At 36.4% G+C, this 26,685-nt stretch overlaps 1 protein-coding gene across 1 annotated transcript in view; it reads left to right on the top strand.

Moving 5' to 3' along the window:
- PKHD1L1 (PKHD1 like 1) overlaps positions 1-26,685 on the top strand; it is a 179,329-nt gene that overhangs the window by 126,246 nt on the left and 26,398 nt on the right. The window contains exons 58-71 of the mRNA XM_069601129.1: positions 997-1,126; positions 2,833-3,006; positions 6,817-6,920; positions 8,338-8,467; positions 9,207-9,328; positions 10,851-10,941; positions 13,927-14,075; positions 14,158-14,280; positions 14,805-14,916; positions 14,998-15,114; positions 17,784-17,949; positions 20,410-20,642; positions 20,828-20,995; positions 24,234-24,391. Of these exons, the coding sequence (XP_069457230.1) occupies positions 997-1,126; positions 2,833-3,006; positions 6,817-6,920; positions 8,338-8,467; positions 9,207-9,328; positions 10,851-10,941; positions 13,927-14,075; positions 14,158-14,280; positions 14,805-14,916; positions 14,998-15,114; positions 17,784-17,949; positions 20,410-20,642; positions 20,828-20,995; positions 24,234-24,391 (1,977 nt within the window). The remainder of the gene's footprint in view (positions 1-996; positions 1,127-2,832; positions 3,007-6,816; positions 6,921-8,337; positions 8,468-9,206; positions 9,329-10,850; positions 10,942-13,926; positions 14,076-14,157; positions 14,281-14,804; positions 14,917-14,997; positions 15,115-17,783; positions 17,950-20,409; positions 20,643-20,827; positions 20,996-24,233; positions 24,392-26,685) is intronic.

Below are 26,685 nucleotides of genomic sequence, written 5' to 3'. Positions count from 1 at the left end.
AAAAATGCTCAGGTTTGTGGCCCAGTAGTTAAGAATCTGCCTGCCAATACAGGGGACACGGGGCCAATACAGGGGACACGGGTTCAATCCCTGGTATGGGAAGATTCCACATGCTGTGGGGCAGCTAAGCCTGTACACCCCAACTACTGAACCTGCATTCTAGAACCCCCAGGTTGCAACAGCTGAGCCCAAGTGCTGCACCTTCTGAAGCCTATGTGCCCTAGAGCCTGGTCTCTGCAGCAAGAGAAGCCACTGCTTGGGAAACCCATGCACTGCAGCTAGCGTAGCCTCGCTTGCCACAGCAAGAGAAGGCCTGCGTGCAGCCACAAAGAGCGCAGCAGGACATGGATAAATAAACAACTTGTTAAATGCTCAGGTTTAACAATGTCTTCAAGTCTTCTGTCACATAAAACTTAACACTGAATAAAGTTTATACGCTTTTCTCTTATAATTCAGTCTTTTATTACAGGGATCCTAGCTGAGAACTTGGTGGGTAGAGGAAAAACATCTTTTTTCTCCTCTGCAAGTATAGTTGAGCAGAGGCTTGGATGACAAAGAGGAGCTTGTCATATATGATAGAGATTCTAAGACTTGACCCTGTACTGTCACTTTTCTCTGCCTTTCTCACTTTTCAGGAATATCCAGTGATAGTTAATTGTGTAAAAAAATCTGGGGGGAATTTTTTTTTAAGTCTTAAGATTATTATTCTGACCAATTTTTAATAAAAATAAGAATATATTTGCTTTGATCTGTCTAATTTTAAAAATGTATATTAAGTGACTGAATTCAACTTGAGGAAATGTTAACATAATTCAGGATATAGAATTCTTGGTATCAGACTAAAGCGTATTTATTTTAGAAACCTAAAGGTATGGTTTGTTTTCTCTGATAATACTATGGTTGTAACCAATGTACATTAAATTAGAATTATTTAATAGTTATTAAGAGATATAAACCTATTTTTTAAAATTGTCTTGAATTTGGAATTTTTCTAAGGAGGGTGAAGAGATTGTGATAACAACCACAAGCTATGATTTCCACCAGACGGAAACTAGAAGCATCGTTAAAATCCTGCATGATCACAAAATTCTCATTCTCAATGATACCCTTTCCTACACCCACTTTGGTAAGTGGCTGTTCTTTAACCAAATAGCTATATCATTAAAAAAATCTTGAAAAAGTCACATTTTAGTCCTCTCCTCTGTAATTGCAATTATTTGATGAAATATCTCACAGTTATTTTATAGGTGCATTTCAATGAGATTGACAGTGGTACCCAGAGGGTACTACTCTTCATTTGTTGGCTGCCAAGAGTTCCTGCTATATGTACTCATTTATTCAGCAAATATTTGGCAGTGACCATTATATTCCATGGGATAAGGCTGGCACTTTCTGTTTTAAGCAAGCTTCTAGACATACTTAGCAACAGCAACAGCAGCAGACATACTTATGCACACTGAAATTTGAGAAACCTTGATCCAAGAGTATCTTTGCCCTAATTGGTTTCACTGACACATTCCTCAGTGGTAACTGCATTTAGACAAGCTACTGCAAAATGGTAAACTCTGATTCTCAAGGAGAGAAGGTATTAATCAGAATCAATTGAAGGTGATCTTTCAGCTTGTAGAATCAGGGCCTTCCCAGCACCCCAGCCTTTTCCCATTTCACATGCTGTGCTGTGTTTAGTCGCTCAATCATGTCCAACTCTGCGACCCCATGGACGGTAGCCTGTCAGGCTCCTCTGTCCATGGGGATTCTCCATGCCAGAATCCTGGAGTGGGCTGTCATGCCCTCCTCCAGGGAATCTTCACAACCCAGAGATCAAACCCAGGTATCCTGCATAGTAGGCAGATTCTTTACCATCTTAGCCACCAGGGATGCCTCATTTCACATGCTACCTTCATCTGAGTCACAGGAGGTGGAAGCAGACAGGAGTGTAATGTTAGAAAAGCCATTCAGGTACTTCTGACGTTCCTGAGAACCCCAGCTAAGGCGGCATGATACACTGGTGGATATCTGACCTGCATGAAAAAAGAAACTTTTTAAAGCAGTATTTTGATAGAAGTACATGTTTATCATTCTATATCACATATTTTTTCTTTAAATCAAAAGTAGAGGGTTTCTTTGAAGAATATTTCAATCATAAGGTAGTTTTTGAAGTCTGATAGTATAGATTCTTTCATTTAAAGTGCCAGATACTTCTCTCTGTTTGAAATGTACCTGCTTGTCTTAAAGTTTTGAGTGAGATCTCTTGAAAGGTAGAATGTAATTTAGGTTATGTTTTTAAATCAGGAAAATGTTAATGTAAAGACTGTGTCTGATAAATAGGATATACTACATATTTATAAAGAATTGTGTTTGGTACAAAACATATCACAGGAAAAGCAGAACAAAGCAAAGGTTAGGCATCAGGAGAGGTAATATCTATGTGTTACTGATTCTCCACATGGCCATAGACAAGTTCTTTTACTTCTCTATCTCATTTCCTCATCTGTTAAAATTACAATAAGCTCCCCAGCTTGCCTTACAAGTGTATCTTTATGTATAATTTGAAGTGATCACAAAATACCTATGAAGCAATAACTTTCTAAGCAATTATAATAATTGCTTTGTTATAAATAGAAGAACTACTTTTGATTATTTTTTATAAATAAAAAGGTGTAATTTCTAGCTGCCATCTGTGTACATTTAAGCATGTAACTCGAATCAATTTATATATTTGTTCTGACTTTCAGCATATTAGAAAGTTATGTGGCCTGTAAGCTGCAAAGAAACTAATAAAGACAGATATTTCTCAGTGTTGGTAATAATCTAACTGTCCTTCTGCTGCAGCTGAAAGATACCACGTTCCTGGAACTAGTCAGAGCTACACATTGGCCGCCGACGTTGGGATACTGAGTAGGAACATCAAAATACTTGGTGAGGATTATCCAGGTTGGTTGAAGGAATCTTTTGGTGCACGCGTCCTAGTCAGTTCCTTCACTGAAAATATCGTGACTTTTAAAGGTTAGTACAGATTCAGTTTATTTTTCTAAATGAAATATAGCATGGTCTCTTCCATGTTTAATTCTTAAATAATCCTCACTCCTTTATGGGATCACCTGTGTTTAAAATATATATATATCCAACTGAGTAAATTTTAAAGATCTCATTAGCTTTATTCAAGGATACATGAATGGGGCAGCAGCCAATCTAACAAATGCAAAGGAGCATCAAAGAGCTGTGCAAAACGGAAGACTTATAGGCAGAAGGAAGCAGCAACAAGGTAGTTATACTAGGCAAGAAGAGGATTGGCAGTTGCAAGGCTACTTTTCATGTAGGGAGAGCAGAGGTTTATCAAGCAGATTACCTAATCAGTTCTGATCAGGCAATTCCTGATGGGCTGGTTTAAGATTCCATTTCAGGAGAGCTGAAAATGTAATTAAGTCTGTTTGGTGATACAGGGCTTAGCAAAAGGGACTGTGTTTTGGGCCTGATGTATTGTTTTTTAACATTGAAAAACAGAGCCTTGATATGTATTATATAGTCCAGGTACCACCCTCCAGAACCAAATTCCTAACATTATTCTTCTAATTTTATCTTCATAGACAAACTAATTATCAAATTAACAATGACCTTAGGTAACAGCTTACCCACTGTCACATGCCTGGTGCTAAGTTGCTTCAGTCATGTCCAACTCTGTGATCCTATGGACTGGTAGCCCACTAGGATCCTCTGTCCATGGAATTCTCCAGGCAAGAATCCTGGAGTGGGTTGCCATGCCCTCCTCCAGGGAATCTTCCCAGGCCAGAGATCGAACCTGCGTCTCTTATATCTCCTGCATTGGCAGGCAGGTTCTTTCCCACTAGTGCCACCCAAGAAGGCAGCCCAGCATCACACTCAAAGACAAATCAATTCATAACAAGCACAACCAATCTGTTATTCTTGTGTAAAGGAAGATTTCTAACATATATCAAAAATAGGGAAATGTATAATGCTTATCATCACCAATTATCACAAGTATCAGCTTTGGCCAATCTTGTTTTACCTATGTGCTCACCCACTTTCTTCAAGCCCCTGATTATTTTGAAGCAGTAGGCATATATTTTTTAAGATATACTGGACACATAATATTGGGTAAGTTTCAGGTGTACAGTATATTGATTTGATACTTTTATATATTGCCATTTGATTACCACAGTACTGTTAACTAACATCTCTGTCATGTCATATAATTATTATTTCTTTGGTTGTGGTGAGCACAATTAAGACCTAGTCTCTTAGCAACTTTGAAGTTTATAATATGGTATTTTTACTGTTTCCCTATGCTGTACATTGGATCTCCAGGACTTATTTATCTGCTAGTTGCAAGTTTATACCCTTAAAAAGCTGCCTATTTCTCCCACCCCACAGATCCTGATAACCACCTTTCTATTCTCTGTTTTTATGAGTTCAGCTTTCTTGTGTATGTCATTCGCTCAGTTGTGTCCGACTCTTCACAATGCCAAGGACTGTAGCCTGCCAGGCTCCTCTCCTCCGTGGAATTCTCCATGCAGGAATACTGGAGCAGATTGCCATTTCCTTCTCCAAGGGATCTTCCTGACCCGGGGATCGAACCAGAGTCCATTTTATTTATATGCAGAAGTTTTTTAAGATTCTGCATATAAATGAGATCATACAGCATTTATCTTTCTCTGTCTGACTTATCTCACTTAGCGTAATTCCCTTCAGGTCCATCCATGTTGTCCCAAATGACAGAACTTCATTCTTTCTTACTCATGGCTGAATGATGTGATGTATGTATATATACAGTGGAATAGTTTAGATAGATAGAGGGGAGGGTATCTCACATCTTTATTCTTTCATCCATTGATGGACAGTTGGGTTGTTTCTATATCTTGGCTATTATGAATGAAGTAATCACATATTCATCTAGAGATATTTCAGAGTGTAAATCTAAAAGACATCTTTAAAAACATCTGTAAGAATCAGATTTTAAAATGTTAGCTATAATTTCTAAACATCAAATGATTGTTCAGAATTCTCCAGTTCATTCCTTCTTCTTCCTCCTTTCTCCCCTCCCTCCCACTCCCTCATCTTTCCTCCTCCTCTTTCCCATTTTCCTCTTCTTTCTTTATTTTCCTTCTTTTCTTTATTTCCTTCTTTCTCTTTGACTCTTTTTGTTCAAGTTGGACTCTAAATAGATCCATATTGCAACTGGTTATGAATCTTAAATCTCTGATTCGTTTTTCTTCCCTTGTAATTTACTAATAAAAGAAGCTAGGTCATCTGTCAGATAGAGTCTGCAATAGCCCCAATTAGTGATGCACCCCTAGAATGTAACATGCTCCTGCCTCCTTTGTATTCTCTATGAATAAGTAGCAAATTTAGAACTAGTAAAATGACCAGACCCAGACTCAATTTTTAGGCAAGAATTCCTCACAACTGGTGGTTGTTTTTCCATTAATGAGTGAGTGAGGTCGCTCAGTCGTGTCCGACTCTTTGCGACCCCGTGGACTGTAGCCCACCAGGCTCCACTGTCCATGAGGCTCCGGTGTCCATGGGATTCTCCAGGCAAGAATGCTGGAGTGGGTTGCCATTAATAGGCACGTAATATACAACTGTTCTTCCTTTTGTGAAGCTAGCTGTATTTAATAATCATTGCCTGGATCTATTAAATCACTGAGGTTTAAAAAGGTAATACTACCATTTCCTCCTCTTTTATAATCTTGAATATTTCTATAAAGAGAAGCTTCCCCAGGCAACTGTTTGACCACCTTGAAGGATAATTTAGATAGAAAAAATGTTGAATTCTTTCCTTTTATTTTTTGATTTTCAAAATAATGAATTGGTTCCCAATCATCCTCTGAAGGTGACAAGGAGTTTTAGTTTTGTTTTCTTATTAGTATCCTTATGAACTTCTTAAGTTCTTCACCATATATACAAACACTGGCTCATGGATTTCCAGACAGAAATCAATTTTCCTTCTAGTGTAGAATAACTTCTCCAATGCATTTCATTAGATATCAATTTTTGAAACAAGGAATATTCTCTAGTGTTTTTTTTTTTTTCCGGACATGAATCATTGTGCCCCAGTTAACCTGTATAAAAAACAAGAGTAATCAGAGTTCCTGACCCGTAGATATTGTACGAGAATTAAACATAGCCTGTTAAGCACTTAGTACAGAGCTTGACATAGAGTCATCTCTCACAGATTGTTATGGTTGTTCCTAATAATCTATGAAATTGCTTTTTGTCACTTCAGTGGCACTTATGACAAACTCAATCTGCAGATACTTGGCAGTGCATATTCTGGAAAAAATTATGTAAAGACAATGTCTTTAAAAAGCTCTTTGGAGCATCAAAATTGAAATGTCAGGTAAATTATAAATTGTATCTCATGTCATGCATTCTTAACAGGGACAGTATAACACCAACAGGTGTAAACTGACTCTTGGGGGCAAAAAAAGCTTAAACAGTTTATGGTCCTCCAAAAGGCCACCATACAGTGACAGATATATAGTTGTTGTTGTTCAGTTGCTAGGTCGTGTCCGACTCTTTGCGACCCCAATGTGTAGTACATCTGTGATATTAAAATTCCATGGAGAATGGATTCTATTCAGAAAAAAATGTTGAATGAGGTTTTTAGAAGGGCAGTAAAAAAACAGCTTTAGAAACATTACCTTATTTGGATTAAAAGAACAAGAAATGAATGTAATTTCCTTGAAAAAGTTGAAAACAAATTTGTAATTTGGAAAATTACTAGAACTTTCATAGTTTTTCAAAAAATTTTATTCAATTTCAAAGAAACAAATGTGTAACTTTTTTCTCCACCAGGAAATGCAAGAATAAGTAATGTGGAATTTTATCACAGTGGTCAAGAAGGCTTCAGAGATAGCACAGACCCAAGATATGCTGTAACATTTCTTAACCTCGGACAGGTTTGTACTTTATTTTAAATTTTTGCATATACTCAAAATTAAATATTTTAATTTTATTTTCATTTAACTTTACTTAATAGCCACATCTTAGAATTTCTAAAACTAAATTTAATGTGATAAGAATTTCTTAGCTATATTTCCCATTAACATTTTTAGACTCACAGCAGGAGTCTAACCACATCCTGCTGGTTATGTCAAGTATGTCATGTTGGAACCCCTTGACTCCAACCATGTCATTCATTTATTTAAGGCCAGTAAGAAAAAGAAAGGAAATGGAGCACGGGAGGTAGAAAAATTGAAGATCTATGATTTCACATCTCTGCTTTACAATGACCAAAAACATGTCCAAATAGTTACTATTAAACAAAGTGAGTACTGCTTAAATTTCTCAAATGAAAAGCATGTCTGAATATCCATGCCTCTGTCAAAAGGCATATTTTTCTTCCCAGATATCTGGGAAGATAAATATGCCTAGAGGGCTGGTGACTTAAGAAAAAATGAGAGAGTATATTTCTTATATGGAATTTGAAAAAGAATTGATACATATATGTATAACTGAATCACTTTGCTGTACATCTGAAACTCACACAACATTGTAACCAACTACGCTCCAATATAAAAAGTGTTAAATTATTTATTATTTATTTATTTATTATTTATCTATTTATTTAAAAGTGTTTAAATAAAATATGTACATATATTATTGGGAAGGAGATAAATTGGGAGTCTGGGATTAACATATACACACTACTGTATGTAAAATAGATAAACAGGGACCTACAGTATAGCAAGGGAAACTATGGTCGACATTCTTGTAATAGCCTATAATGGAAAAAACTATGAAAAAGAATAGATATATGTGTGTAGCTGAATCACTTTGCTTACACTTGAAACTAACACAACATGGTAAATCAACCATTTAGTCAATAAAAATAAATAAATAAAAATTTTTAAAAAATCATGTGAGTTTGAAATTGAAACCCCTAAACTACTCATTGACTGTTTTCCTACAGATATTTGAATTTGAATCCCTTGCCTAGAGTATCAACTTTCTTAGTTAAAAAAAAAAAATCCCTGGTTGTCATATAATAAACTATTCTGAAAAAATAATTTTTAATTTCTTTGCATTTTCTAAGTAGTGATAAAATAAATATAAATGCATAGAAAACCGCTGGAGAATTTTTAATTCACTTTTAAAGTAAACAATTTTTTTGCTTTATTTAACCATAAATTGAAGAATGTAGCAACTTCCTAGCATTAAAAGATCGCCTGGGAAATCATATCCTTTCATGGAATATAAACTGAGTATTTTATTTATCAAAATTTGTTTACTGAAAATCACCTACTTCAATTTTTTTTCTTTAAATATACTTTAGTTTTATTTTTTAAATGTTTACTAAATCTCAATGTTTTATAGATTCAAGAACGTGGCTCATCTTATGTTCGAGGCTGTGCTTTTCACAATGCCTTTTCCCCTGCAATTGGTGTATTTGGGACAGATGGATTGGACATAGATGATAATGTCATTCACTTTACAGTTGGGGAAGGTAATATGATAATATTTTGGTCCAATAATCTGTCTTTCTCAGATAGCCTTGCATGCAAGCTTTGGAGCCATGGTGTCCAACTGGTCTTTCTGCAAAAATGGAAATGGGCTAAGTTTGTGCTAACATGGGAATTACTAAACTGCATGTGGCCGTTGAACACTTGAAATGTGGCTAATGTGAAGCTGTATTTTTAAGTTTAATTGTACTTAATTTAATTGTACTTACTTTACATATAAGTAGTCATATGTAGCTATGGACAGTACAGCTCTAGAATTATTTACCAGATGGTGCTCTTATGTGAGTTACCTAATCACCGATATTTTAAATTACTATGACTTTTAACATACTTCTCACATATCAGTCAGAAAGATTATTCACAAATAAATGCTATTATTTTATAAAAAGTAAGTTTGATTGTAGGGAATTAACCTTCCTTGAATATCCCTCTATAACATAATACAAACTCAATGAAGGTGTGTATAGTATAGTATGTGTTTGTTAAAATCCAGGGCAGAGCCTGTGAACCCACATATTTAACAAACACCGCAGAAGATTCTATTTTAGGAAATCTGTTAAAGAGGTAGAGTATCAAAGAGTTTAGAGGATTTGCTCTAAAATTGAAGAGGTTCTTTTGTCAGGCTCAAACTAGAAAACTGATTTCATTGAAGAAATGAACAACATTCTCCATAGTACTCATTACAAATTTATATGTATTGGGGGGATTTTATTTTTTTTCTAGGCATAAGAATATGGGGGAATGCCAACAGAGTCCGGGGAAACTTGGTTACACTTTCAGTTTGGCCAGGAACCTATCAGAACAGAAAAGATCTGAGTTCCACGCTCTGGCATGCCGCAATTGAGGTAGTATGAACAAATTTGAAGACTGTAAGCTACCATGTGTAAAAGGGAGAGATAGTGGGAACCCGTGGTTTAGCACAGGGAAATCAGCTCAGTGCTCCGGATGGGTGGGAGTTCCAAGTAGGGGGGATATTTGTATACATATAGCTGATTCACTTTGTTGTACAGCAGAAACCAACACAATATGGTAAAGCAATTATACTCCAATTTTTTAAAAGGTGAGCTCCAGTAGCCATTGGATTTTTCTGTGTTGGCGTCTTTCGGTCTAAGTAGTTTTCCCTTGTTTCCTTCCTTCTCCAATGTTAATTACTGCTTTCAAGCTCCACTATAGGATTTCTCTGCTGCCAATTGACTGAATGCCTTACACATATTACTGTTAAACTCTGAATTTAGTTTCCTCCCTTACATGAAAAATTGAGAATGATAGACTTATATAGAAGGTCTAAAATTCATTTTTCATCTAAAATTCTTCTCTACTCAAGGTTATTTACTCTTATCAGATATTACTAATTGGACCCTATTTCCCATGAAGTTTCTTCAGTTACTTTAGCTATTTAGTTAGGTGTAGAGTGAGATTGTGAACAAGAAAATAGAAAGTACAGAAGGAGGATTTGGAGGAAAGACAGCTTCCTTTTGTTTTTATTTTGCTTAATTAAATCATAGGAAGGGAAAGGAATTAAAAAGAGCTCACTGTGAAAGATGGGATAGGGATTGAATTTTGTTTTTGTGCAACTGTTAATAGTCACCTTAAAGCAAAATCCAAAAGTCTGGACCTTAGTATACATTTATGAGATAATAATGTTCTCGTTTCATCTGTTCATAGATGTTAGAATATAACCAAACATCAATTAAAGTTAGTTATATCTTTTGAAAGATATTTTATCTTACTTTTATGAATTGTGTTTGACTTTTTATCATCTTTAAAGATGAGGGTGTTTAATATGCTTTCAGTTAGATTTTGTCTGTTTTGCTGTTACTATTAGGCAAGAAATAAACCTTCTATGCTTATACCTTTCATTTCTACCACTCTGATTTGGCTCGTAAAATAAAATTGTTTAGTAATTACCTAATACTTGTTCTAACCCTGTTTTTATTATAGCAGATTTTCTTTAAACTAATGAAGGCCTCTACTGAATTTAATGACCCACTATAATTGTCTTCGTTGCCTTTTTCTTAACTAATCAAATTGGTGACAGAATATAACCAAAAAGAGTGACAAAATTTTTGTAATCTTACTATAATACTGGAATTTGGTGTATGCCTTGTTAATATTGAACCACATCCAGTGGATTTTGACTTAAATGTTCTTTAATGTACTTCTCTAGGGGTGGGTTTACACCAAGAACCTAAGGCAATTTCAGCACTTCATTTGTATTATAAATTTGAATGTGGGTGAATAGTGAATTAAATTTTTATTTCAGAAAGCATTGTGGTAATTAGTTTACTGGTGTATGTTGCATACCTGCTTTCATTGTGTAATTGTGTAAAAGCCTGACTTAAAGCACTTTCTTTATCATTGTACTAGATAAATAGAGGTACCAATACAGTCTTACAAAATAATGTAGTGGCTGGGTTTGGAAGGGCTGGATACCGCATCGATGGTGAACCTTGCTCAGGTAAGTCTTTGGGTCATTAAAATTAGGAAATATCTTGTCCAAATTTATTAGAAATAAATGGTTATTGTTTGTTAGTTGAATGTGTAATATCACCTCTTCCTAGGCACTGAAAGAACTCAACAAACAAAGTTTTTTCTATATAATATTGGGTTTAAAGAAAAAACCAATTTTCTTCTCCTCCTTCACCCACATCACTCTTCACACAGTGATATAACCCTTCCAAGGAATCTGGGAAAAGCTACCACAATTACAGGGGCTTTACCTTTGACTCAACATTTCTACTTCCTGTAATCTAACAGTTGCCTCTACAACAATGAGAAAAAGATTTGTGAACAAGATTATTCATTACAGCGTTGTCTGTACTGGCAGAAAGCTGAAAGCTACCCTGTGTCCAGTTATTGTGGGCTAGTTATAGAAAGCCAAATGTTGAAACACTAGGCCCCTCTAAAAAAGAAGGAAAAAGATGCATACCTATGTATTAGCATGGAGAAATCACCAGGATATTCTAAAATGATAAGTGGAAGTTGCAGAACAGTGTATGTCAAACTATTTTGTGTATAGTATGTTTTGTGGAAGAAAGGGAAGAAAAGACTATGTGTGGTCTATGAGGGCTTCTCAGGTGCCTCAGATGGTTAAGACTCTGCCTACAATGTGGGAGACTTGGGTTTAGTCCCTGGGTTGGGAAGATCCCCTGGAGAAGGGCATGGCAACCCACTCCAGTATTCTTGCCTGGAGAATTCCATGGACAGATAAGCCTGGCAAGCTACAGTCCATGGGGTCACCAAGAGTCGGATATGACTGAGCAACTCACACACACACACACACACACACACACACACACACACCAGTATATGCATTTACATAAAAAAACATTGAAACTGTTAAAGCAAAAAGTCATCGAAGGTAAGTAGGAACAGGGTGCCTGGTCACTTACTACTGTATAAATTTTTATAACCTCTTGACTTCTAAACCAGGTAAATTAATTATTGAATCAAAAAAATAGAATAAGAGAACTGCAGGCCTTACCTCTTGAGAAACTTAGCTAAAGGAAATGGAATTTTCTTTGAAAAATGTATAGCCCTTCTACAGTTGATTTTTTTACATATCTGTAGTTATTTTTGAAATTTATTTGAGTAAGCATTTTTTCTATAAATTCAAAAAATATTGGGCTTTAGCTAATTTTATTTTTGTGCAAAATACATTTTGAAGGAATAAAACAACTTTGGCACAGGTTTAACTGATTCCTTGATATATGCTCCTTTTAAATATTGTAGTTCACAACAGCTTAAAAGTGGCTCTTCTTTGACTTAAAATTTTAAAATATGTAATTTTGTAAAATTTCTTAGAAGTGTTGTTGTGGGTTTGTTTAAATCAAAATATGACCTGTGAATATGAGTATTTACTAATATGTATAATGCCATGTAATACATTTTTACTGACTATGTTGATCTTCCTAAATAATTGGGAGTGTCTATAAGGAGGTTTTATATTTAAAGCAATTGAAAAGTGAGACATCACAAAGGAATTGGAGATTTAATTCCTGGGATGCAACATCAATTTACGCAATTCATGGCCCAGACAAGTGAGGGGCTGGGAAGCTGGGAAAGGAACTCTGACACAAGTAGGTCCAGAGGTGAAGCCGAGCTTGTCCACGGGGCTACACTGTGCAGAAGCAAGGTGTAGACATGAAAACCGCTTCTTAGGGAGAAAACAAAACGGAAGTCAGGAAAACTGACCATAGGTGAAATGTCAGTCTCAAAGAAAGAAGGGAAGAGCGGTAGAAGATGGAGGAAGTGAGATCTTGGGGAAATTGGACAAGAGAGCTGGTACAATGTACAATTTAGGAGACAGTGCTCCTCTTTATAAGGAATCCTTAAATTTATGCATGGTTAGGAGGGGCTGTTTAAGGGTACTGCTCTGGTTTGTCCATAAGTAAAACTTTCATGAAAATCTACTTTCATTATCCTGTATATTAATAATGGATATAGCTTCCATTTATTGAAGCACTTTATTTGATTATTTCATTTCATTTTGAAACAACCCTGAATTAGGCATTAAAATTTTTTATATATGAGGAAACTGAGGTTATAAAATTTTAAGCATCTTTCCCAAGATCAGGCACGCATTAATGCAAGAAATATTTGATGAGCACCTACCTCTTCATTACCTTCTAGGTTTTAGGAATCTGGCAGTGAAGGAGCTAGACACAGTTCCTTCTCTCATGAAGCTTATTTCTAATAGAAGAGAGGAGATGAATAATTCACAAATAAGTGGTAATTAAACATCAAAGTGAAAAAAATGTAATGCCATGTTAAGTGACTTGAGGTGCTACCTCGTTTTTTTGTGTGTGTGTTTTTTATATATATTTGTTTATTTATTTGACTCCACCAGGTCTTAGTTGCAGCACGTGGGATCTTTCAGTTGCAGTGTGCAGAATCTAGTTCCCCAACTGGGGCTTGAACCTCCTCCCTCTACATTTGGAGCATGGAGTCTTAGCCACTGGACCACTAGGAAAGTCCCCCTGAAGTGCTACTTTGAATCAGGTTGTCAGAGAAAGCTTTTTAAGGAAGTGACTCTTAACTTGACAAAGGGATGATCGGAAGAAACCAGCAACATTGATAGGCAACAAGAGCTATCATTGTATTTTTCAGTTTAGCCTTGTTTGAATCCAAACTTCATAGTCTTTCTAAGGAAACTCATCTTTAGTCAGATATAATAAGTTAAGGGTACTAACTCTAAGTCAAACTTTTGCAAATGAATATACAATTATTCTGAGTAACAGTGAAGAGACAAATTAGATGAGAAAAATGCTAAATAAAGTAAACCATAAATGGCCGAGCCATGCAAATATTTGATTATCTTGTTAAAACTTGCATCAGAATTATATATTTAATTTTTTAAAAGAATTTCAACTTTAACCAATACTGCTTATAACTGTCATTTGATTCATAATGTTAATTCTTTGCTTCTCTATTTCCTTCAAAGGTCAGTCTCATTCTCTGGAAAAGTGGTTTGACAATGAAGCCCATGGAGGTTTGTTTGGTATCTATATGAACCAAGATGGCCTTCCTGGATGTTTGCTTATACAGGGATTTACCATTTGGTCATGCTGGGATTACGGAATTTATTTTCAGGTAAATGGATCCCTAAAAAGTGATTGTTTATTTTCTTTAATGATTGTATTCTGTACAGTGTAACCAACAAATTCTATTACAGACCACGGAGAGTGTGCATATCTACAATGTGACCCTGATTGACAATGGAATGGCCATTTTTTCAATGATTTACATGCCATCTGCTGTATCTCACAAGATTTCCAGTAAAACGGTGCAAATTAAGGTAAACACACAAAGCAGAAAGAACAACTCTGAGAAGGGTAAAATTACTGAACACAAATGATTTTCTCGACTTCTTTGCCCTTCTAGTCATACCTCCTGCTTTTGTGCCCATCGTCTTCTGCCAGGAATCTCTCCATCCTTCCCTCTGCCTGCTCCTTCCCTCATCTCTTCTTGCTTATCACCTACTAATCTTGTCACAGTTAGTTTAATTTTCACTCACACTATGAAGTCTCCTGAACCCGCTTAGGTAGTTTTGACACTTTGTCCTCTTGTTGCTACTGTTCCCTGCACAAATTTCTATCATAGAAACACAACATGCCATTATATATAATTATTTATATGCCTGTCTCCCCAGTCCCTCTTTGAGTGTCATCCTCTCAGGGTAGAAATCACATCTTTTGCATCTTGGTTTACTGATGATCTGCTTCTCAAAGTTATATAGGTTGTGCTTTGCTACAGTGGAATTCAGTACTATTCATCGTCATATTGTTATTAAAGCTTACTTTTTGAACTTTATCTAAATAGAACTCCCTAATTGTTGGAAGTAGCCCTGAATTTAATTGCTCTGATGTCCTAACTAATGATGATCCCAATATTGAACTTTCTGCTGCCCATCGAAGTTCTAGACCTCCATCAGGTAAAGATTTTAGAACTTTTGGTTTTGGGGTTCATAAGAGTGCATATTCAAAGTTCATTGACTTTCTTCTTTTTATAAAAGGTGGGAGAAGTGGGATTTGCTGGCCTACCTTTTCTTCAGCACATAACATGGCGCCTCGGAAACCCCATGCAGGGATCATGAGTTATAATTCCATCAGTGGTCTTTTGGACATCTCAGGCAAGTTTAAACATAGTCTTTGAAAATCTACTCAATTAAGTTATGTAAAGACTATGTAGAATATAACTAGTAATTTCATTGTTAGTTAAAAAAAATAATGATTAAAGTAATCTGCTCAATATGACAAGCAAAGAAACTGGACGTCAGAGTCAATTTCAAGAATGGTTCCCTGGGGAGTTCCCTGGTGGTTCAGTGGCTAGGACTCTGCATATGATGTGGCCAGAATAATTAAAAAATGGTTCCCTGGCCAAATTTGTATAAATATTAAAGAATTGACATTACATTTTCCTTCTCAAACAACAGAAAAGGCTCTGGTATAATGATTTGATATTACTTAGTTTCTCTAAATTGGAATGCCCTTTTGTATCATTTGGGTTATATTTTATTAGAACCTTTTACAGTTTAAAAAATTTTAGTTCATAGAACTTAAATGTTTTCTCAAACTTCCACTGCTTTTGGTAGAGCTAGAATTAGAATCTAGATCTCTTGACTTAAAAATACACTGCTTTTTCACTGAACCAGGATGCATCCTTAAAAATATAAAATAGTTATATACAAATTCATATAGAGAATATAGCAAGTATTTTCATTTTTCCCATTAAATACACTGAGTCATCCTCTATTTCAGTTTAGCAAGTCTCCCTTTCATGAAAACTTTAACCAGTGTTGCCTCAAAGAAACCAGGTCAATAGCTTAGACACCTAAGTTTTGACATACTATTTCTCATAATTTTAATTCCTAGAAATGCAGGAGAAATTATCATCATTTGTCCATAGTCAGGACCAGAGTGAGGCTATAGTGAGGGTAAGTGTCAGGCCAAAGTGAGAATTAGGGTCAAACCCTAGTGAGCATGAGAGTCAGCCATAATGAGTATGAGAGTCTTGCAACAAGGCGGACGAGAGTCAGGCCATAGTGAAGACCAGAATCATTCAGGCTTTAGTGAGAAAAGGAGGCGTGCCCCAGTGAGCCAAAGAATCAGGCTTCAGTGAGGAAAGCTTTCAGGCTATAGTGAGGCATAGAGTGAGACATTTGCTAGGCAAAGAATCAGGCCATAGAAAGGACTAGTGTCAGGCTCTAGGGGATGAGTTTCAGGCCTTAGTGAGGACAAGAGACAGGCTGATGTGAGGACCAGGGTCGGACCATCGTGAGAATAGACTCAGGGCCCGCTGAGGAGCACAGTCAGTGCATAGTGAGGGCAGAGTTGGGGAAACGGTGAAAATTTGTTTCACATTTTTAGGAATTAAAATTATGAGAAATAGTATGTCAAAACGAAAATAGATATCTAAGTTATTGACCTGGTGTCTTTGTTGATGGGCTTCCCTTGTGGCTCAGCTGGTAAAGAATTCGCCTGCAATGTGGAAGACCTGGGTTCAATCCCTGGGTTGGGAAGATCCCCTGGAGAAGGGAAAGGCTACCCACTCCAGTATTCTGGCCTGGAGAATTTCATGGACTGTGTAGTCCATGGGGTCGCAAAGAGTCAGACACGACTGAGTGACTTTCAGTTTATAATGTGGATAGCCTCACTAAAAATTGCTTAACGTGCCACATAGGTTTAAGACCAATAAAGGATATCTGCATAGTGTATGAACAGCATCTACTGCTGCAATATTTTGTTAATATTATTCTACAGGTTTATATTCATGTATATGCAATTTTTTCTTAAAAGAAAATGTAATCAAGCAGGGTAGTAGATAGCACATAGCTAATCTAAGCATTTTTTGGAGCCACTTTTTACTAAGTTTTGAAATTTTAAGTAATGAAATTTTAAGTGCAAAAGAGCTTGTTTTTTGGTCCAATCAGTTTTATCTTTGGACCACATAATATTTGCAGTAAAACCAAGGGAGCAATAGTGTTTCAGTTATCCTTTTCTGCATAACAAACCATCCTCCAAATTCAGAGCCTTTGAACAACCATTTATTAGCTCATGATTCTGTGGCTTGGCAATCTAGGTTTTGTTTAGCTGAGTACTTCTGCTAATCTTACTTAGGACTGTTCACTGAGCTGCTATCATTTTACAAGATGTCTTAAGGACTAGTTATTCTTGGATAGTTTCACTTCCATGTCTGGTGATTGGTGCTGGCCCTTGATGGGATAATGGGAATGATTGAGCCAAGCATCTCCTAGGCTTATTCACATGCTGATAATCACAGAATTCCCCCAAAGTACCAAGAGAGTGAGCCCTCATATGCAAGCTCTTTTCAGATCTGTTTATGTTACTCTTGCCCCATTGTCTAAACCAAATCACTGAGAAAATATGCCAAACTCAGAGAAAATACAAGAGAAGACTACTCAATGGTGTGGATTTAGTCCACAAATAGTGGTGGCCTTACCATGGGTTTCCCTGGTAGCTCAGAGAGTAAAAAGTCCACCTGCAGTGCAGGAGATTCATGTTTGATCCCTGGGCCAGGAAGATCTCCTGGAGAAGAGAACAGCAACCCACTCCAGTATTCTTGCCTAGAGAATCCCAAAGACAGAGGAGCCAAGTGGGCTACAGTCCATGGGGTTGCAAAGAGTCAGACATGACTGAGCGACTAACACTTATCTGACACATAAGAGCTCCTTGTTCAAGGTAGTGTTAAATGATATGTTTGGTGCAATAGATTTGAAACAAAACTGATTCAACACTTTCTCTATAGTAGATAATGATTTTCCTATTATTTTTGTTTTAGATACAATGTTTGTTGGATTTAAAAATGTTTGTTCAGGTGAAACTAATGTAATATTCATTACTAACCCTTTAAATGAGGATTTACAGCATCCAATTCATGTGAAGAACATACAGCTGGTTGACACTACTGAACAATCAAAAATATTTATCCATAGGCCTGATTTAAGGTAAAATATGTGAAAGTTAAGCTGCTTCTTCCCTGTCATCACAGTTTTCTATTGTTTTATTTCCCTGCCATAGACCTGAGAAAGTTGATGTATTCAAAGTAACTGTTTATGTCTATGAAATTTTAATTGGCATTATGAAAGTATCTAATATATCTATGCCTTCAGGTAAGTTGAAGAATCTAGGCCTTATTATGTATATTTTCTCACACTTTTCTGCTTGTATATCATAAATAGCACCATCTTTAAACATGAAAGATAACAGACCAAGTGCGAAGTGTATTTGTACATTGAGATCTCTCCATTAATAGTCACCAGAAATGAAAATCATGTCTATAATTTCTTCTCTTTTCCTTACCTCTTTCGTTTCCTTTTGCTTTCCAAATATCTTACTATATGCGCCACAGTGTATATTTGGAAATTAAATGAGAGTCATTATAATCATTGTGATTGAGAATATGCAGAAACTTTGAATGATGATTTTTTTCAATCACAAATGTTAGTTGGCGTCAGAATATTTCTAGAAGTTGAACCACTTAGATCCTAAGTCTTGAAAGAATGTAGCCAATAACTGCTATTCTTCGTAAGATGAACAGACCAGGAATTTAGATATAAGAAGCTACCAGAGGAAAGAAAATTTCCATTAGAGCTCTTTGACCATTTTCAGTACAGAGAGAAGACAAGAAATAATGCTAATTAGATAGACATCTTTTCAGAGAAATGTAGTATTTCATAACTAGTTTGGTTTCATCTGATCTTATTTTGATGAAAACCTGGTATCTCCTCAATAATTGTTATACCAAAGTGTTTTTTGGCTCACTGGAGGCTCTCCCCTCCTAATAGCTAATAGGAGCTATTAGCTCCTATTTAGTTATCATTGAATCTTTCAGATTTCATATATAATTTTAATATCTAGGTCATGGAGAAAACATTATGTTTTAAAATATATCTTTGAATTCTGTGCTTTTATTGGGATACTGTTGGCACAATCCCAGATCCCTTTTACTAGGTAGTTCATCCAGTCCTCAAATGCTCTAAATGTTGGCCAGTAATGACCTGCATTTCCCTGCTTTTCCAGACGATTATTCAAACAGGAGTAACTCTGAGAGGCTAAAGCTCTCCCTACTACCACCTTCATGCAGTCCATAGAGAAATAATTAATTTATACAAGAAGAGGTAGAACCCCTCTGGGTGTAATTCATGATCCAGAGGTTCTCTTGAGATCAGATTGAAGCTGGTATGTAGACCATAGTCGTCCCCCTTTTCTTTCCCTTGCTGTATATGGCTTCTCTCCTTTCCTCTTCTCTCCTTTCCTTATTGAGAACTCTCTTTATAATTCACTTGAACAAAAATCCACATCTCAGGTTCTGTTTCTTTGGAACCTGAAGTAAGATGGAGCCCTACACTATAATGTAAGAGTGCCACTGGGCACTCTATTCACAGACTTGCTCACAAAAACTGCACACACTGGAACACAAAGAACACATAACCTACAGAAATCTTTATTCAAATCATCTCCAAAACCAATAGAGTAAGGAATAGTTAATAGTTTCACATCTTTTTTAGCAAAAAGCTCAGGTCTACTAGATAGTTGCTATAACTCTGGAATAAATTTTATTTCCCCATTGTATGTATCATATAGTGTAAGTATACTATATACCATGTATATACAATGTCTAGTACATTGCAAATTAAGCAGCTGTTTTTATTATTATACCTAATAACAGTCAACACTCCAGGTGGCTCAAGATGAAAGCAGAATACTGTCTATGATCGAACTGCATGATGGGATTATAGTATTTCATCTCTAATGGTTTGGATATCTACAGAATGGTTATTAAAATATGTAGTGTAAAAATTATAATTTAAGTATATTTGCTTGTATATACATAGACAAAAGCCTACAAGAATATACACTAATCTGTAATTGTTGATGAGCCTAAAAGCTTGGGATAGAAAGGTGAAGTGGACTGAGCTTTTATTAAGGATTTACTTTATAGGAAACATGCAGTACATTTATAATTCTTAAAGAACCATTAAAAAGAAGAAAAGGAAGGGAAAAATATAAAGACTTCCCTGCCAACACAAGGATTTTATATGTCTGCTGCTGAGTAATTTACCTACTCTTTGAGCAGTGTTAGTATATTTTGAGCAATGCACAAATATGAAATGTATCATTCAACAAAATGGAATTCTAATTTTTTCTCACAAGTATAAATTGTCCTTTTGAAATGTTAATGAATTCGTAATAATAGACCAAATCAATACAATGGGAAAGAAGGTCTCATTACAATGTTAATTATATATGCTACTTGGTCCCACTTTAAATCCTTTCTAAAATAAGATTCAAACAAACAATGTTGTGGTACTTTAATCAAATATGCAAGTATATTCTAATGCTCTCCAGAAATAGGGAGTTTATACTAAATCTAAGTATTTATACATTTCACCTTTTCTCCACAGTAAGGTGAATCCATCAGATTGTGTAGATATGGTTTGTGATGCCAAAAGGAAATCTTTACTTAGAGATATGGATGGCTCCTTCCTGGGGGATTCTGGTTCAGTAATACCTGAAGCAGAATATGAATGGAATGGAAATAGCCAGTTTGGAATTGGAGACTATAGAATTCCTAAGGTGATGCTCACATTCCCAAATGGAAGTAGAATTCCTGTCACTGAAAAAGCACCTTATAAAGGTTTGTTGGATCTTATTCTGTTAGTCTTCCGGTTTGTGGAACAAAACACATCTTTTATTTTTAATGATTGATGTACTCTAATGTATATTTTGTACTTATTAATCATATGTACAAGCAAAAAATATGTGAATGCTTCTATAAGGAGATTCTGTTTCATTTATAAATGTGTTTTCTACCATTTCCAGGAATCATTAGAGATTCAACCTGTAAATACATTCCGGAATGGCAGGGCCATCAGTGCTTTGGGATGGAATATGCAATGATGGTTATCGAAAGCCTGGATTCTGACACAGAAACTCGAAGAGTCTCCCCAGTGGCTATAGTGAGCAATGGTTATGTTGATCTCATTAATGGTAGGTATTCAATGTAAATCAACTAGTTACTCAAAGCATTCACTCTTTATTACATTCATGGGCATATCTCATAAATTATCTATCACAAAGAACTAGCAAACATCTGAACTTCCTTGCCTTCTGAATTTAAAAAAGATCTAAGGAAGGGAAAGAGACTTGACTCTTCAGCAGTACCCCTCCCATTAGAAAGCTGGCAATGACTCCAAACTGACCGTTAAAAGAAGAGCAGGAAGATTATGCCTTGAGTGATCTTCATAGGTATGAATGTGGCATAAATACATTTAAGAAAAAATTGATCTGAATGTCTGCAAAAAAAACCCAATTTTCTTTACATAAATTAAAAAACTGATAATGTGATATTTGTAATACTTGAGAAGGAACAGTGTCAACCTACACCTTTCATTTTTATGAATCCTTGGAAGATTTAATCTTGAATCAGTGTGTTGTGAGGTTTTTTTGTTTAGCTTTGGTTTTTCTCCATCCTGATTTCTCTGACTATGAAGACTATCTTGTCAAGCTCCAGAGTCTAGGTCCCTTCCATTCTGGTCCTTGTTGGCTCTCATGTAATGGAAGGCAGTGGTCTCCTGAGGATTCAGATCAACTCTAGTGTCCAAGAGTTTTTGAATAAACAGGTGAAGTTTTAAAAGCTACTTAAAACAGAGGGCAAGGACTCATTGTATAGCCCTGAAGTGGCATTGGGGCAACCCACTCCAGTGTTCTTGCTTGGAAAATCCCATGGACAGAGGAGCCTGGTAGGCTGTAGTCCATGGGGTCGCAAAGAATCGGACACGACTGAGCGACTTCACTTTCACTTTCAGTCATGCTTTTAGAGTCTTTGAAATGCTGAAGGGGCACATAACCAGGATCAGAAAGATCTCTCTGTCCTGACAATGTCACAACATATACCAGAATATTCTGAAATTCCCAAAATAGCCAATACCCTACAAGTTCATTTTTTTAACTTGTTGAAGAGACTAGAATGAGCTATGTCAGCTACATGATTTTAACTCGCTCCACCATTCTGCTCTGACATATAATCTGCCTGGTTTCTATGACCTACAGTCAACCCAGTTTCAAATTCTACCTTTCAGATTTTATAAAATAGAGAAATCATGGAAAGAATTTTAGACCAGTAAGTAACTAATGAAGAGGTTTACAAATTGCTCTGTTTTGTATGGGGAAAGATTTTATTCTATTTATTTTTATATTTTGCTTTTCCTGAAAGGCAATACAAGTTTTCCATTTATAATAGTGATATGACATTTCTCTTTTAAATAAATTTTAAAAAGTGACTATCTAAGGGTAAAGAACCCACCTGCCAATGCAAGAGACATGAGATGTGCGTTCGATCCCTTGATTGAGAAGATCCCCTGGAGGAGGGGATGGCAACCCACTCTAGTATTCTTGCCTGGAGAATCCCATGGACAGAGGAGCCTGGCAGGCTACAGTCCATAGGGTCACAAAGAGTTGGACACAGCTAAACTGACTTAGCACACATGCACATCAGTTTATTGAGAATATAGTTTAATGATAAATAATAACAACATGGCAAAAATTATGACAGTGTTAGGATTATTGAAGCTTGGGATGTCTCTATTAGGTGGAAAGAAAAATTCCAAGATAAAATTAGTACACACCACTAAAGTTTCCCTCAATTTTATTTGTTTTTAAAATATGGCTTATGTTACTCTAAATTTATTATTTTTGCATAGAAATGTCTGTGTCCAAAAGCCACAAAGAAGGTTTATTTAAAAGCAGAATTTATGTTTTCATTTTTTAATATAAATTTATTTATTTTAATTGGAGGCTAATTACTTTACAATATTGTATTGGTTTGCCATACATCAACATGAATCCACCATTGTGTTCCTCATCCTAGGATTTATATCTCTAATGCTAAGGAATATGTTATGCTCTATTTGAACTTCAAAGGTTTATATTGATGTAAAATTCAATCAAAGTTCAATTATAAATATTGATAATTCCAAGCAAGCTAGGAAATTGAGCAAAACTAATGAATAAATATATCAAGAAAATTCATCATTCCATATCTCACTGTTGTGTATATATATAATCCCAGCCACTTTAAAACTGAAGTGCAATAGAGAAGTTTCTTACAAGTCACGTTACCTGTGTTCTGGAAATGTCTGGATTTGGGTGAAATTGTCCACTTTCTTTTGGCTTTTGAGAGAGTTTAATGGAGGGTTATTTTTCACATTTCTCCTGTTTATGTATGATGTTGACTCTCCAATAGTACCTATCCTCATTAACAAAAATATTAAAATAACAAGAGGAATGTTAAAGGCAATAAAAACACACTTAAAAGTTTGTCAAGTTAACAAATTAACTAATGAACAAATGAGTGTGTGAAATAATGAATAATCAGTGATTTGGACATTCAAATGTGTATGTTTTCTAGGTACAAGCTGTATTTTTAGCAAATTAGCTCTGTTAGAGTGTATTTCTCAATAAATGGTTTGAGAAAGTTGGTTCCCACCCAAAGTCACATTTGATAGGAGAAACAGGAGAAAGCATCAAGCATTTTCTCCTCACTGTTGGGCCTGGACTCAAACATGATTATTAAAATAGATATATAAGTAAATCTGCTATTTCCTTTAATAACCTTCCAATGCAGATCCTCAACATATTAATTTACCTTCTGACCCTGAGCTGTCTGAAAGTAAGAATAGTAGAGAGGGAGTTGCTTCCCTGCCTTGCTTTAAAAAAAAATTTTTTTTTCATGTAACCCTTTTCTGTTTGTTTAAAGTCCGTCAGGAGCCTTTATTTGCTGGCTGCACTGGGCCTTTGTTGCCATGCACAGATTTTTGTTGCTCTGCCTGGGCTTTCTCTAGTTGTAGCGAGCCGGGGCTACTCTCTAGTTGTGGTGCCGAGACTCCCTGTTCAAGTGGCTTCTCCTGTTGTGGAGCACAGGCTCTATGGTGCACAGGCTCAATAGTTGTGGTACACGGGCTTATCTTCCCAGACCAGGGAACAAATCTGTGTCCCTCACATTAGCAGGTGGGTTCTTAACCACTGAACCACTAGGAAAGACCCCTGCCTTCCTTTTTAAGGCAAGGCTTGAGAAATAGCTTAGATCACTGAATGGACAGGTGGATGGATAATGGCTGTAAATGCTGAACTTGACCACTGCAATTTATTTTGAATACAATTACACTTCGGGCTTTGCACTAGTAATATTCATAAAACGGAACATGAACTTTCATTTGTGTGGATGTAGGCCCACAGGATCATGGCTGGTGTGCCGGGTACACATGCCAGAGAAGACTGTCCCTGTTTCACAGCATCGTGGCTCTGGGCAAATCTTACGAGGTCTACTTCACAGGCACTAGTCCTCAGAATCTTCGACTGATGTTGCTTAATGTTGACCGTGACAAGGTAAGGCAGGATAGAAATAATTTCTTATTTTATTATTGGTTCCAAGTGCACAGCAAAGGGATTGGTTCAGTGGTACATACACATGTGTCTATCTGAAACTAACACAACACTGTTAACCAACTATACTCCAATATAAAATAAAACGTTTTAAATAAATGAAGTAATTATTGACAGGTATGTAAAAAATAATAAAAATTATTTCATTTATTGACTCTGTCAAGAAATGTACTTTGTCATTCAGCAATTCTATGACAATTATTTCTGTTCAATTATTTCAAAGTAATTTATTCTAAAAACAAACAAAAAAAAGAATTACTGGGGAATCCCCTGGCAGTCCAGTGGTTTAGACTCGAGGCTTCTACTGCATGGGTCGGGGAATGAAGATCCAGCATGCCATACAGTTTGGCCAGAAAAAAGTAATGAATAAACTTTAAAAAATCAAAGGCTTAAAAAAAGAGTGATTGGTGTTAGTTGCATATATTTCTATCTGCTAAGGACTTTACTTCCATCTCTGTCCTCTGGAACAACATCAGCCTTACAGCTCCTTTTCAGGAACCAGTAGGGTACCACTAAGAATACTGTGAATCCAGGCAGCTTTATCAGCCTGAGAGCACACAGGAGTCCCAGCACCTCTCCACATATGCACTGGCTTGTGCTGCTTCATCTGGTGTGACCGTGAGCCCTATGATTTGTGTGATTAGCAAGCAAACCTGAACTTTTACGTAAAAATAGCACGCGTCTAAAACTGGCCCCTTAGGATTATATTGTCATCCTTCCATGCTGCTATTATTTATATATGTCAGAAATACACCTTTGCAACTTACTTCAGAGATCACAACACATTATCTAAAATATCTTCAATAATGTCAGCTCTTTGCTGTAAAATGAATTCAGCTGGGATCATTAACTTTATGCTATGTCAGCAGGAAAAGAGTATGAGGTTAAGTAGAAGTCTCATACTATAGATTTTTTTCCTAAGAGTATGAGACTCAGAAGTCCCAGAGTATCAGGAACTGATACTCATCAGTAATGAGTATGAGACGAGGCAGAGAGAGGAGTAAGGAAAGGAGACACTCGAGAATGGCGAGAGCATTTCCATCCTTTCAGCTGCTCGAGATAAAACCTTGGAATCACGCTTTATTCCTCTCTTTCTCTCACATTCCTCATCTAGCCCATCTGCAAATCCTATTGGGAGTTCCTGCAAAATGTCCAGGATCTGACCACTCCTCACCTCCAGTGCTTCTATCCAGCTTGAGCCAACATTATCTCCTCCCTGGAGTAAGGCAGTTCCCTCCCAACTCCTCCTCCTGCTCTGCCTTTGCCCCCTCTGTGGTCTGTTCTCAGTAACAGAGCTCAGTAACCACCAAGATACCTTCAAATACACAGGTCAGAGCAGGCCACGCCTGTGCCGCAAACCCTGCAGTAATTTCCCCATTGTCTCCATACAAGAGCCGGAGTCCTCACAATGGTCTACAGGGCACCCCTTAGCACTCCTCCAGCCATGCTGAGCCCCTTGCTATTCCTCACCACACCAGACATCTTACCCTCTGGGCCTGCATTTCCGATGATGGTAAGTCTGCCTGGAACATTCTACATTCTACTCCCAACTTCCTCAACTCTCATTCTCCTTTGCAGGCTTACCCTGACCACCCCTCCCTGCTGGCTCACCCAGTTAGTCAGACTCTGATCTACCTTTCTTTTTTTCTATGGCACTTCTTACCTTTTAACATGCTTCATACTCTAATTTTTATTAGTTCTATTTATTGTCTCTCCCTATTCTAGAATGTAAGCTCAAATAGGGCGAGGACTTTTGAAAGTTCCTAAAATAGTATCTAAATCAATTAAGGGACTCAATTTTTTGAGTGAAAGAGAATATTTACGTGTAGCTTGTTAGATTTCTTGTAAATTCTGCCCCACCTTTGCAAAAGCCAAGTCTCCTTACTTTATCTGATAGCATGAAATATGGGGAATGAATATGAAGGATGACCCACACTTCATCAGGATAGTTATTTTGACTGATTTTTTTTTATCTTACTAAAAAAATTTTCTCAGAGATGAGCAGTGTTTTCAACATGAAGTACCTAATTTTGTGTGGTTGCATTGTACAGAAGAGCACTGCTAATGCTCCCATTTCCCCCGCCCCTGGAGTTGAAAGCCTGTATTGAACGTCATCTTTTAAAGGAATTCATTCTTTAATTTAGAGGTTGTCCTCTAGTATTTTTTCTTACATTGCATTCTTTCCTATGAATACGTGCATGCTCAATCGCTCAGTCATGTCTTACTTTTTGAGACCC

This window comes from Ovis canadensis, chromosome 9 (assembly GCF_042477335.2).
Source record: "Ovis canadensis isolate MfBH-ARS-UI-01 breed Bighorn chromosome 9, ARS-UI_OviCan_v2, whole genome shotgun sequence".
Classification (NCBI taxonomy): domain Eukaryota; kingdom Metazoa; phylum Chordata; class Mammalia; order Artiodactyla; family Bovidae; genus Ovis; species Ovis canadensis.
The sequence above is the reverse complement of the archived record's forward strand: the minus strand, read 5'-3'. Positions and strand labels throughout refer to the sequence as shown.